Source organism: Labeo rohita, chromosome 24 (genome assembly GCF_022985175.1).
Source record: "Labeo rohita strain BAU-BD-2019 chromosome 24, IGBB_LRoh.1.0, whole genome shotgun sequence".
NCBI lineage: Eukaryota > Metazoa > Chordata > Actinopteri > Cypriniformes > Cyprinidae > Labeo > Labeo rohita.
The window spans coordinates 3,559,402-3,570,683 of NC_066892.1; the positions used below are offsets into that span (position 1 = coordinate 3,559,402).

Consider the following 11,282-nt stretch of genomic DNA (forward strand, 5'->3'; position numbering starts at 1 on the left):
AACATTTAAATGGGACATGACGCACAAGAGGTCTTTGTACCATGAAAACATCCTGCACTTCCTTCCTGTTATAAACAAATATTTATTTAATCAGACCCTAAATAAAGCTTATTTGGATATTGTGGGATTTGTGATGTTACAAATGCAAATGTATTTGCATATGACTGCTTCCATAGCAGAGCTGTTGGAAAATCTTGTTACCATGCAGTCATGTAGTTAAAGGCACTCCAATAATTAAAAACAAACCAGCGCTGTCCACCTGTTTGATTGGGTTTAATTGGCACAGACAGCAACAGTGGCTATATTTGCATCATTTTTTGGTAAGTATCAAACCAAAATGTCTGTTGATTACTACGTTTACTACATTTACAGTAGCATTTTTACATGACATATTTGCTGTTTTATTTCTATTCAGGTTATTATATGTATTTTTTATACTTTTAACAGAATAGCGTGTATTTCTGATTAAAATTTTGACATGACTATTTCTGTGATCCTTATGATATTAAGATTTTTAAGATTAATGATGATTTTAATAATATCTTATAATGTGTGCTTTGAGTTCTGAGTGAAGACAGTCTGTACAGTTTCTTTTCATATACATGATGCAACCAGATTTCATAATCAATAAACAGAGGATAAATTGGCCTAAACCTCCTGTATTGTGAGTTCAGTTTAAAAGCACGTTCTCTTTGACACGTCTAGTTTAAATAGCTTGTTTGTGTCTCTGTAAAGATGTAAGAAGGACATCCACAGCAGAAGGTGGATGGTTTATTTTTTAACATTTCTCAGATCACACCTGAGGGTTAAATGTTTGTTCGTAGCCTTTGATTATTTGATTGTTTTGTAAAAGAGGCACAGTGTAATAGAGAGTTCATAATGCAACTTACGTTGACAGATAAAGCAGCCAACTGTATTGGATTTGACAACAGCTGTATTGCAAACTGTAAGTAACCTATTTCAGAATGGTTTTATATAATGTTTTAAAACAATTTTAGGGGACATTAATACTATTTCTTTTGCATGGTGCTGGTAGATTACTTACATATTGTAGTCCTTTACTGATTACAGATTACATGATGAAAATTGTAGATGGTAATGCAATCTAGGTTCTACATTTTAGGTAATGTATTCTGAGTGCTTTTTTAAATTAAACTTGTTTTACATGTCCCATATTTATATTAAAAAACATATTCCTTTTTTATATCAACATCATAAAATGTGTTAAACTTCACATTACACCAGGGATTCCCAAACTGGGCTTAATGTAAGAACTGCAGTGGGTTTGTGAGTTGTTACATAAAAATAAATTAAACACTTGAACATACATGGTCTAATAGCTTGAGAGGTGCTATTTTCTGTCAAATTCAGAAGCATGATTTGCAAATGTATTTGCATGACATGGTATGACACACAGTTTTGAGAAAAGTTACTTTTAAAAGTATTGCATTACAATATTGTGTTACTCCCTAAAAAAGTAACTAACTACATTGCTTAGTTTCTTATTTTGGAAAGTAATGGGTTACATTACTTTTGCATTACTTTTTAAATCTGGGCAGGGCTTGCTTGTTTGTTTTTAATATAAAAAGTACTATTTTGGCAAATGTAAAAGACTTTCACATCAAAAACCTGAAAGAAAAGTAAATTTACATCTGTAGAGTAGAACCCAGAAAAAGAAAGTTGAACACTTCAGCAATAAAAAAAAAGAAGAAATGTTCGTTTATCTTGAGTAATTTTTGCTTAGTACAGTTAAATTGAGTTATTGAAGGTGAGCAACAAAGACACTGGTTATTAAAATAGGATTAAAATCAAAGGACATTTGTAATATTTAACATACTTCAGGTTTGCATCATATTTTGAGTTTCATTTAAGTGTTTAAATTCATTTTTTTGTGAATCTGATGAATTCAAATTAATGCATGTTCACAGTTATTCTAGAACTAAAATGACATGGAGACGGGAGAACTTTCAATCAATAAATGGGGAAAAAAAGTGACTGGCGTTACTTGTTTGAAAAATTAAATATTTTCTTTAAATTAAAAGGTAATGAGTTACTGTACTAGTTACTTGAAAAAAGTAATCTGATCATGTAACTTCATCCACTGGTTACAGCTTTTTATTTACAGTGTGTTTTTGCAGCGTTGTGTATTGTAGCCAATCACAGACATATGTGTTGATTTCATGAACATTGTGGCCAATCAGTTACTCAGAACCATCTAGAAAACAAACTGCTGATCTGAAGTGACCTGATAACAATTGTTGAACATCATAAGTATTCTTAAAACTTTTCTGAATAATATAAACAGGTCTTTTGTTTCTAAAAAGTGATTGGACACTTTGTCTGCTAAAATACATCATGGATTTTCTTGTGCTTTTTTCCCACTCAGACCTGCATCAAGATGTTGGCTTTATTTTTCTGTCTTTATCTCTTTCTGACACCAGCGGCTTCTGAAGGTAACATTTTTAATTTATAGATCACATGGATTGTTGTGAGTGGGATTCTGCTTGTCTACTTAAAAAAAATATATGCGTATGTACTTTTTATAGTTTATTTTGGTTTTGTCTTGCAGTGGGTCTTGCTGGTAAAGTTCTTCTGTTTCCAAATGAGACTGCTACCAGCTTTGTTAAACTCACTCCTGAAAAGCCACTGAATCTTTCAGCATTTACTCTCTGCATGCGTGTCACGACGGAGCTCCAGGGTGCGAGAGAGATCATTTTGTTTGCCTACCGCACACAGGACTATGACGAGCTCAATGTGTGGAGAGAGCAAGACGGCCGTTTGTCTTTCTATTTACAGTGGCAATGGTGCACTTTTCTACCTGCCTCCTCTCTCCACCTTCCAGACCCACCTGTGCATCACCTGGGACTCTGCGACTGGTCTTACTGCCTTTTGGGTGGATGGACATCGCAGTGTGTTCCAGTTGTATAAAAAAGGTCACTCAATTCGTCCTGGTGGTGCCATCCTGCTCGGCCAGGACCCTGATAGCTATGTGGGTGGCTTTGATGCAAGTCAAAGCTTTGTAGGAGAAATTACAGATGTGCAAATGTGGGATCATGTTTTCTCTGGTACTGAGATTAAGGCGGTTTGTTCCAACCAGGAACCGTATGTGCCGAAGGGAAACATGTTTGACTGGAACACCATCAAATATGAGATTACTGGAAATGTGGTGGTGGCTCAAAACAACTGATTCTGGTTTAGAGAAATATCCACCAGTCCTGCAGGGACCGCCCACTCTCATGAAGCAGTTTAGTCAATTTATATATTTGTATTCATCTGTTATTTTGCAATAAACTCAAACTATGTTGTAGCTTTAATTTAATCAACAACTTTAAATTAATAGTTCATTTTTATATATATCTTTAAAAATTATACTATTAACAATGCTATATTGTAGTTCATTTCTTCATTAAAGGCTATGAAAAAGTGACCTTTGAGTATTTAAATATTTCATCCTTTTCATAAAATGCTCATGATGCTTCATTTTAGTGGTCTGATGTTGAACCCAAATACTGGAAAATGTAAAATTATAATTCAAAAATTATAATGTAAAAAAACACTTACCAAAATATTATATAAAAACATAAATATCATAAGAAAATATTATTATAATAAAATAAACATCAAGATGTGACTGTTAACATTTCTCAACTTTGAACTTTTTGAACTTTTCTTCTAGGTATTACACCATTTTAATGATGTTTTTTATTAGCTATTTATACAAGTAAATAGGCTCCCCTTACGAATAGGCCCCCAGTGCCATGTTTAGCTATTTAAAATCTTTTCCATATTACGATTAAAGTTGCGCTTTAGTGCCATCTTAACCTTTTTAAAATCTATTAAAATCTAAGATTATGAGATTAAAGTTGTAATATTTGGAGATTAAAGTCAAAATGACAAGAATAAAGTCAAAATATTTTGACAAAAAAGTCAAAATAATGAGAATAAAGTCAAAACATTTCAACTGAAATATTTTGACTTTACTCTTGTCATTTCGACTAGTCTTGAAACATTTTGACTATTCTTGTCATTTCAACTTTATTCTTGAAATTTTGACTTTATTCTTGAAATATTTTAACTTTTTTGTCATTTTGACTTTAATCAAAATGTTCTGAAGTTATGTAATTTCAAGTTTAATTGACTCCTAATTGAAATATTTCAAAGCTATTCTCAAAACATTTCGACTTTATTCTTGAAAAATGTCAACTTTATTTTCAAAATTTCAAAATTCTCATAATTTCAACTTTATTCTTGAAATATTTAGACTTTACTCTTGTAATTTCAACTTAATTCTTGAAATATTTTGACTTTATTCTTGTAATTTCAACTTTATCCTTGAAACATTTCCACTTTATTCTCAAAATAAAGTTATTGTAATATTGACTTTATTCTTGCAATATTTGTACTATTCTCAAAACATTTCGACTTTATTATTGAAATATTTCGACTTCATTTTCAAAATTTTGGCTTTATTGTCATAATTTTGACTTCATTCTTACAATATTTCGACTTTATTCTTGAAATTGTGACTTTATTCTCAAAATATTTAAATTTTATTCATCATTTTGACTATCATTGAAATATTTCAAAGCTATTCTCAAAACATTTCGACTTTATTCTTGAAAAATGTCAACTTTATTTTCAAAATTTCATCCTTATTCTAATAATTTCAACTTCATTGTTGAAATATTTAGACTTTACTCTTGTGATTTCAACTTTATTCTTGAAATAAAGTTATTGTCATATCGACTTTATTCTTGTAATATTTGGACTATTCTAGAAACATTTTGACTTTATTCTTGAAATATTTTAACTTTATTCATCATTTCAACTTTAATCAAAACATTTCAAAGTTATTCTCAAAACATTTATACTTTATTCTTGAAATTTCGACTTTATTCACAAAACATTTTGACTTTATTATTGAAATATTTCGACTTTATTTTCTAAATTTCAGCTTTATTGTCATCATTTTGACTTCATTCTTGAAATATTTAGACTTTACTCTCATAATTTTAACCTTTTTCTTGAAATAAAGTTATTATAATATCGACTTTATTCTTGAAATATTTCAACTTCATTCTCAAAATATTTCAAATTTATTCTCAAATTACAACTTAATCTTGTAATTTTATGTTTGTTATTTATTAAAGTGGCACTAAAACGCTGTCATACCATATAATTTCTAATGTAAAATGAGTCTAAAAACAACAGTGAATTTAAAAAATGTTATTCATGGTATTCAACTTGTCACTGCATGTTAGAAAGTATGGTTGGGAGGATCATTTCTCAGTCTGAGCTCAGTCCCGAAGGGTTTCAATACTCAAGACATTCTAGTTGATGATCATTGTCTCTCAGAGAAGACCTGCTAAACACTGTAAGTATAAACCCTCTGTGTCTTTGATTTTGACAAAAGTAACTACAGTAATGCTTATAAATTAAGTGTGATTTATTAGGACAATGAGGCATTGATTGAGAATTGATCTATTCAAGAAGGACTTTTATCTAGTCTTGCTTGCTGACAAACAGTGCACTCATTTTCTTTTCTTTCAGACCTGCAGCAAGATGTTGGTTTTATTTCTCTGTGTGCTCTCTCTGACACCAGCAGCTACTGAAGGTACTGTGTTTTATGAATAGATTGTGAGCGGGATTTTCTTAATCATGGATGCATGTTTATTGTGGTTTTGTCTTGCAGAGAGTCTCAGAGGTAAAGTGCTTCTGTTTCCATACATGACCAACACCAGCTTTGTTCAGCTCACTTCTGAAAAGCCACTGAGTCTTTCAGCGTTCACTCTCTGCATGCGTGCTGCAATGGAGCCAGGCTGGAGGGAAATTGCTCTGTTCGCCTACCGCACGCCCGAGGTCGACGAACTCAACTTGTGGAAAGAGAAAGACGGTCGTTTGTCCTTGTATCTTCAGTCTAGTGAAGATGGAGCACTTTTCAGCCTGCCTTCTCTCTCCACCTTTCAGACCCACCTGTGCGTCACCTGGGACTCTGCGACTGGTCTCACCGCCTTCTGGGTGGACGGACGTCGCAGTTTGTTCAAGATCTATAGAAAAGGTCACTCAATCCGTCCTGGTGGCACCGTCCTGCTCGGCCAGGATCCTGACACATATGTGGGCACATTTGCCCGGGATCAGTGTTTTGTAGGAGAAGTTACGGATGTGCACATGTGGGATTATGTTCTCTCCAGCAGTCAGATTAAGGCGGTTTATTCAAACCAGGAACTCAATGGAAACGTGATCAACTGGAACACTGTAGTTTATGACATTAAAGGCGATGTGCTAGTCGTGCGCGATGACTAATTGTGTTCAGTCACATATGCAGTGTCCAAAGCTTTAACATTTAGACTTTACTCTTGTAATTTCATCTTAATTCTTGAAACATTTCAACTTTATTCTCAAAACATTTTGACTTTATTCTTGAAATATTTTGACTTTATTCTCAAAATTTCGTCTTTATTCTCAAAACAGTTTGGCTATATTCCCGAAACGAGTTTTATTGTTGTAATTTCGACTTTATTCTTGAAACATTTCCACTTTATTCTCAAAACATTTAAACTTTATTCTTGAAATATTTCAACTTTATTCATCATTTCGACTTTAATCAAAACATTTCAAAGTTATTCTCAAAACATTTAGACTTTATTCTTGTAATTTCAACTTTATTCTTGAAATATTTCAACTTTATTCTTAAAATTTCGACTTTATTCTTAAAACATTTTGACATTATTCATTATTTCAACATTAATGTAAACATTTCAAAATTATTCTCAAAACATTTCGACTTTATTCTTGTAATTTCAAATTTATTCTTCAAATATTTTGACTTTATACTTGAAGTTTCAACTTTGTTCTCAAAACATTTCGACTTTATTCATTATTTCGACTTCAATGTAAACATTTCGAGGTTCTTTATTCTTGTAATTTCAACTTTTCTTTAAATATTTCGACTTTATTCTGAAAATATTTCAACTTTATTCTTGAAATACTTCAACTTTACTCTCGTAATTTCAACTTAATTATTGAAACATTTTGACTTTATTCCCAAAATGTTTTGAGTTTATTCTTGTAATTTCGACTTTATTCTTAAAACATTTCAACTGAAATATTTCGACTTTACTTTTGCAGTTTCCACTTTATTCTTTTCAACATTATTCTCAAAATTTTGACTTAATTCTCCAAACATCTCAACTTTATACTTGTAATTTCAACTTTATTCTTGTAATTTCAACTTTTCTTGAAATATTTCGACTTTTATTTTCAAAATTTCGACTTTGTCATAATTTTTTACTTTAATCTTAAAACATTTCAACTTTATTTGTCATTTCGACTTTAAGAATAAGTTATTCTCAAAACATTTAGACTTCATTCTTGTAATTTCAACTTTATTCTTGAAATTTCTACTTTGTTCTCAAAATATTTAGGCTTTACTCTCTTAATTCTCGAAACATTTCAACTTTATTCTTAAAAAACACTGTCGTACCATATAATTTCTTATGTTTTGTAGGAGAAATTACAGATGTGCTCATATGAGATCATGTTCTCTCCAGCAGTCAGATTAAGGCCGTTCATTCAAACCAGGAACCAATGTGCTAATCGTGCATGATAACTAATTGTGTTCAGTCACATATGCAGTGTCCAACTTTAAAGACCAATAAAACTTTTTCTAAACTTTACAAATGCAGTGTGTGTGAATCATTCAAAATAACCTAACGTTGAGCTAGTTCAGGACAGCAGCAGAAGCCTTCATAAAACAAAGATTGTATCATTTAAAAAAAAAAAAAAAAAAAAAAAAGGTTGAATTGACTTGGTACCAATTTAAGTGGTCTGCAAATTCTGATGTACTATATAGTATAGTGCTGATTTACAGAGGCAGCACTTCCATGCAATGGTCTCTTGAGGATGAATTCCTAGAACCGCCCTGTTCTGGTCAGCAGAATCAGACAATAAACAACTAAGCTGAACTGAACTGGACGTCTCTCTGATAAAACCTGATGAACATCGTAAGTATTCTTATCTTGAACCTTTTGTTTGTATCACTTTCATGTGTGGTAGTAATGTAATTTAATATTAGCAACAATGAAGCAACAAAGAAACGATCTACTCGGATAGGAGGGATGTTATTGTATCATTACCCACTAGAGGATGAAATTTCTCTATTCCGTACTTTCACACAAACAGTGTTTTTCACCATATGTGAGACATTAAAAACTGAAGCATAGTCCACTAGGAGCTTCATTGCTTTCAACTGCCTGCCTTATGCGTCAGATCTAAATGCATTTGAGTCTTTGTATGCGTTAAGAATGTAAGAAAGTTGCAAGTAGCAACTGATTTGATGATTGTTTTTTTCCAAAGGGTGTGCTACCAAATATGAAGGGTGTCAATAATTTTGTCCGGTCCATTTTTGAAATTGTATGTGGAATGTCTCAGATTTGGCTTTTTGTAGTTTTGTTCTATTGCAAACAAAAAAACAAAGAAACTTGAAAAGGCCAAAGAGTTGTAATTGCATTAATTTTCTGCGAGAAGCGGTGTATCATTTTACAGAAATGCAGGGGTGTGAATATTTTTGGCCATGACTGCATTGATTATATAAACTTTTTGAACAGTACGTTTTTCCGTTTTTTTAAAGACGTCTCTTCTGCTCACCAAGCCAGCATTTATTTGAAAATATTTTTGAAATATTTTTACTATCTAAGTTCTATGTGAATATATTTAAAAATGGAATTTATTTCTGTGATTTTAAAGCTAAATTTTTTGCATCATTACTCCAGTGATTCTTCGGAAATCACTCTAATATTCAGATTTGCTGCTCCAAAAACATTTATTATTATTATTAGTATGTTGAAAACAGCTGAGTATATTTCTTAAGGATTGTTTGATAAATAGAAAGTTTAGAAGAACAGCATTTATCTGAAATAGAAATCCTTTGTAACATTATAAATGTCTTTATCATCAATTTTGATCAATTTAAAGCATGCTTGCTAAATAAATTTATTAATTTCTATCATTTCTTCCCCCAACACACACACACACAAAAAAAGAATCCTGAAAAAATTACTAAACTGTTTTAAATATAAATATTCATACTAATCTAAAAAATGTTTCTTGAACAGCAAATCAGCATATAAGAATGATTTCTGCAGGAGCATGTGACATTGAACACCGGAGTAATGATGCTAACAATTCAGCATTGCATCACAGGAATAAATTACATATTTAAATAGAAAGCAGTTATTTTAAATAGTAAAAATATTTCACAGTATTACTGCTTTTGCTGTGTTTTGAATCAAATAAATGCAGGCTTGGTGAGCAGAAGGGACGTCTTTAAAAAAAAAAAAAAAAAAAAACATTACAAATCTTACTGTTCAAAATTTCCCACACAGATGCATTTACTCAAACATCCACTAAAGTTTGTCTGTTGCCACAGTGTGTCTTAAGGTCTTCTTGCTCTTTTTCATTCAGACCTGAACCATAATGTTGGTGCCGGTGTTTTTATTTTCCTGTCTGCTTTCTCTAACACCAGTGGCCACTGAAGGTACCAAATTCTCATTAATAGATCACATTGATTATTATGAGTAGTATTTTTCCTCAGCATATTTTAATGGATTACTTTGGTTTTTGTCTTGCAGTGGGTCTCAGTGGTAAAGTGCTTCTGTTTCCAACCCAGACTGACTCCAGCTACGTTAAACTCATTCCCGAAAAGCCACTGAGTCTTTCAGCATTTACTCTCTGCATGCGTGTTGCGACGGAGCTCCAGAGCAACAGGGACATCATTCTTTTCGCCTACCGCACAGCTGACGCTGATCAGCTCAACATGTGGAGAGAGAAAGACGGGCGTTTTTCTTTGTACATTCTGTCTGATAGCGATGCAGTATTTTTCCATCTGCCTCCTCTCTCCACCTTTCAAACACACCTGTGCATCACCTGGGACTCTGCGACTGGTTTCACTGCCTTTTGGGTGAATGGACGTCGTAGTGTGCTCCAGATCTATAGAAAAGGTCACTCTGTTGAACCTGGCGGCACCGTCCTGCTCGGCCAGGATCCTGACACCTATGTGGGAGGCTTTGAGGCAAAGCAAAGCTTTGTAGGAGAAATCACAGAGCTGCACATGTGGGACTATGTTCTCTCTGGCAGTCAGATTAAGGCGGTTTACTCAAACCAGGATACACATGTGAAAGGAAACGTGTTCAGTTGGAACACCATCATGTATGAGATCATTGGCAGTGTGCTAGAGGCTCAAGATGACTGATTGTGATCAACTGCAATATCACATGCAATGCATGTTTGTAATTTGGGATTACAAAATTGAAAGTTAAACATTTATACATGCATGTGACTTCTGAAAATCTTACTTTTTCCATGTTTAAGTGCTATAAGAGTCCCTGGTGCATCTGCCAACTCAGAAAACATGTAAAAGGACAACTGTTTTGGTAATCCTATTTCTGCAAGCAGGTTCAGATGCTCACTGATGCTCCTGAAGGAAACACACTGCATTAAGAACCGGGGGGGTGAAAACTTTTGGAATTTTAATATCAGGGTAAATTTAACTTATCTTCAAGTTTTCAGGTCTCACAAATTCTTTGGTTTTCAAGCATTTTTGTGTATTTGAACCCTTTCCAGCAATGACACTATGATTTTGAGATCCATCTTTTCACACTAAGGACAACTGAGGGACTCATATGCAACTATTACAGAAGGTTCAAACACTCACTGATGCTCCAGAAGGAAAAACAATGCATTAAGAGCCGGGGGGTGAAAACTTTTGGAATTTGAAGATCAGCGTAAATTTTACTTTTTTTTTTTTTTTGTCTTCTGGGAAACATGTAAGTATCTTCTGTAGCTTCTGAAGGGTAGTACTAAATGAAAAAAAATATGATATTTAGGCAAAATACATTTATTCTGTTCAAAAGTTTTAGTTGCATATGAGTCCCTCAGTTGTACACAGTGTGAAAAGATGGATCTCAAAAAAGGACAAACAACGGACTCATAAACAGCTAATCACTAAAAAAAAACAGCTCTGGATCATTCAGGTAACAACACAGTATTAAGAATCTGTTGTATGTAAACTTTTGAATGGGTTAATTTTTATGAACTCAACTATTATTTTTTCTTGTGGACTATATGTAAACATTTTTTATGTGAAATCTCTTGTTCAGGTCAGCACTAATTAAACAATAACATGCATTTTGTATGATCCCTCTTATTTTTAATTTGTGGAACATTAACATGAAATTAATGTGTATGTACAATGAAAAATATGAAACCCTGCATCTGGTCTCCAT

General features: G+C 32.7%; 3 protein-coding genes across 4 annotated transcripts; all 3 read left to right on the forward strand.

Moving 5' to 3' along the window:
• Nucleotides 1-239: 239 nt before the first annotated feature.
• LOC127155552 (pentraxin fusion protein-like) lies at nt 240-3,400 on the forward strand. Its single transcript, XM_051097841.1, is given in 5 exon segments — nt 240-320; nt 899-946; nt 2,387-2,453; nt 2,570-2,793; nt 2,795-3,400. Coding segments are annotated over 3 exon segments (672 nt in total). The 5' UTR covers nt 240-320; nt 899-946; nt 2,387-2,398; the 3' UTR covers nt 3,188-3,400.
• A 1,761-nt stretch (nt 3,401-5,161) lies between these two features.
• On the forward strand, nt 5,162-6,459 carry LOC127155553 (pentraxin fusion protein-like). 2 transcript variants are annotated; one of them, XM_051097842.1, is made up of 3 exons: nt 5,162-5,374; nt 5,551-5,614; nt 5,693-6,437. In XM_051097842.1, exons 2-3 carry the CDS (start codon nt 5,563-5,565, stop codon nt 6,301-6,303), a joined length of 663 nt encoding a protein of 220 aa, XP_050953799.1. In that variant the 5' UTR covers nt 5,162-5,374; nt 5,551-5,562; the 3' UTR covers nt 6,304-6,437. The 2 variants fall into 2 exon arrangements, with proteins under 2 accessions (XP_050953799.1, XP_050953800.1); XM_051097843.1 differs by lacking the exon at nt 5,162-5,374 and having other exon boundaries at nt 5,693-6,459.
• Nucleotides 6,460-7,923: 1,464 nt separating this feature from the next.
• Nucleotides 7,924-11,232, forward strand: LOC127155550 (pentraxin fusion protein-like). Its single transcript, XM_051097839.1, has 3 exons — nt 7,924-8,003; nt 9,463-9,535; nt 9,630-11,232. The coding sequence occupies exons 2-3, from the start codon at nt 9,475-9,477 to the stop codon at nt 10,247-10,249; spliced, it is 681 nt and encodes a 226-aa protein (XP_050953796.1). The 5' UTR covers nt 7,924-8,003; nt 9,463-9,474; the 3' UTR covers nt 10,250-11,232.
• Nucleotides 11,233-11,282: the final 50 nt, after the last annotated feature.

Bases quoted from the DNA above. Each gene is read 5' to 3' on its own strand.
- LOC127155553 (XM_051097842.1), top strand. From the start codon at position 5,563: ATGTTGGTTTTATTTCTCTGTGTGCTCTCTCTGACACCAGCAGCTACT. The intron at 5,615-5,692 runs GTACTGTGTTTT...TTTGTCTTGCAG, and splicing joins GACACCAGCAGCTACTGAAG to AGAGTCTCAGAGGTAAAGTG.
- LOC127155550 (XM_051097839.1), top strand. From the start codon at position 9,475: ATGTTGGTGCCGGTGTTTTTATTTTCCTGTCTGCTTTCTCTAACACCA. The intron at 9,536-9,629 runs GTACCAAATTCT...TTTGTCTTGCAG, and splicing joins AACACCAGTGGCCACTGAAG to TGGGTCTCAGTGGTAAAGTG.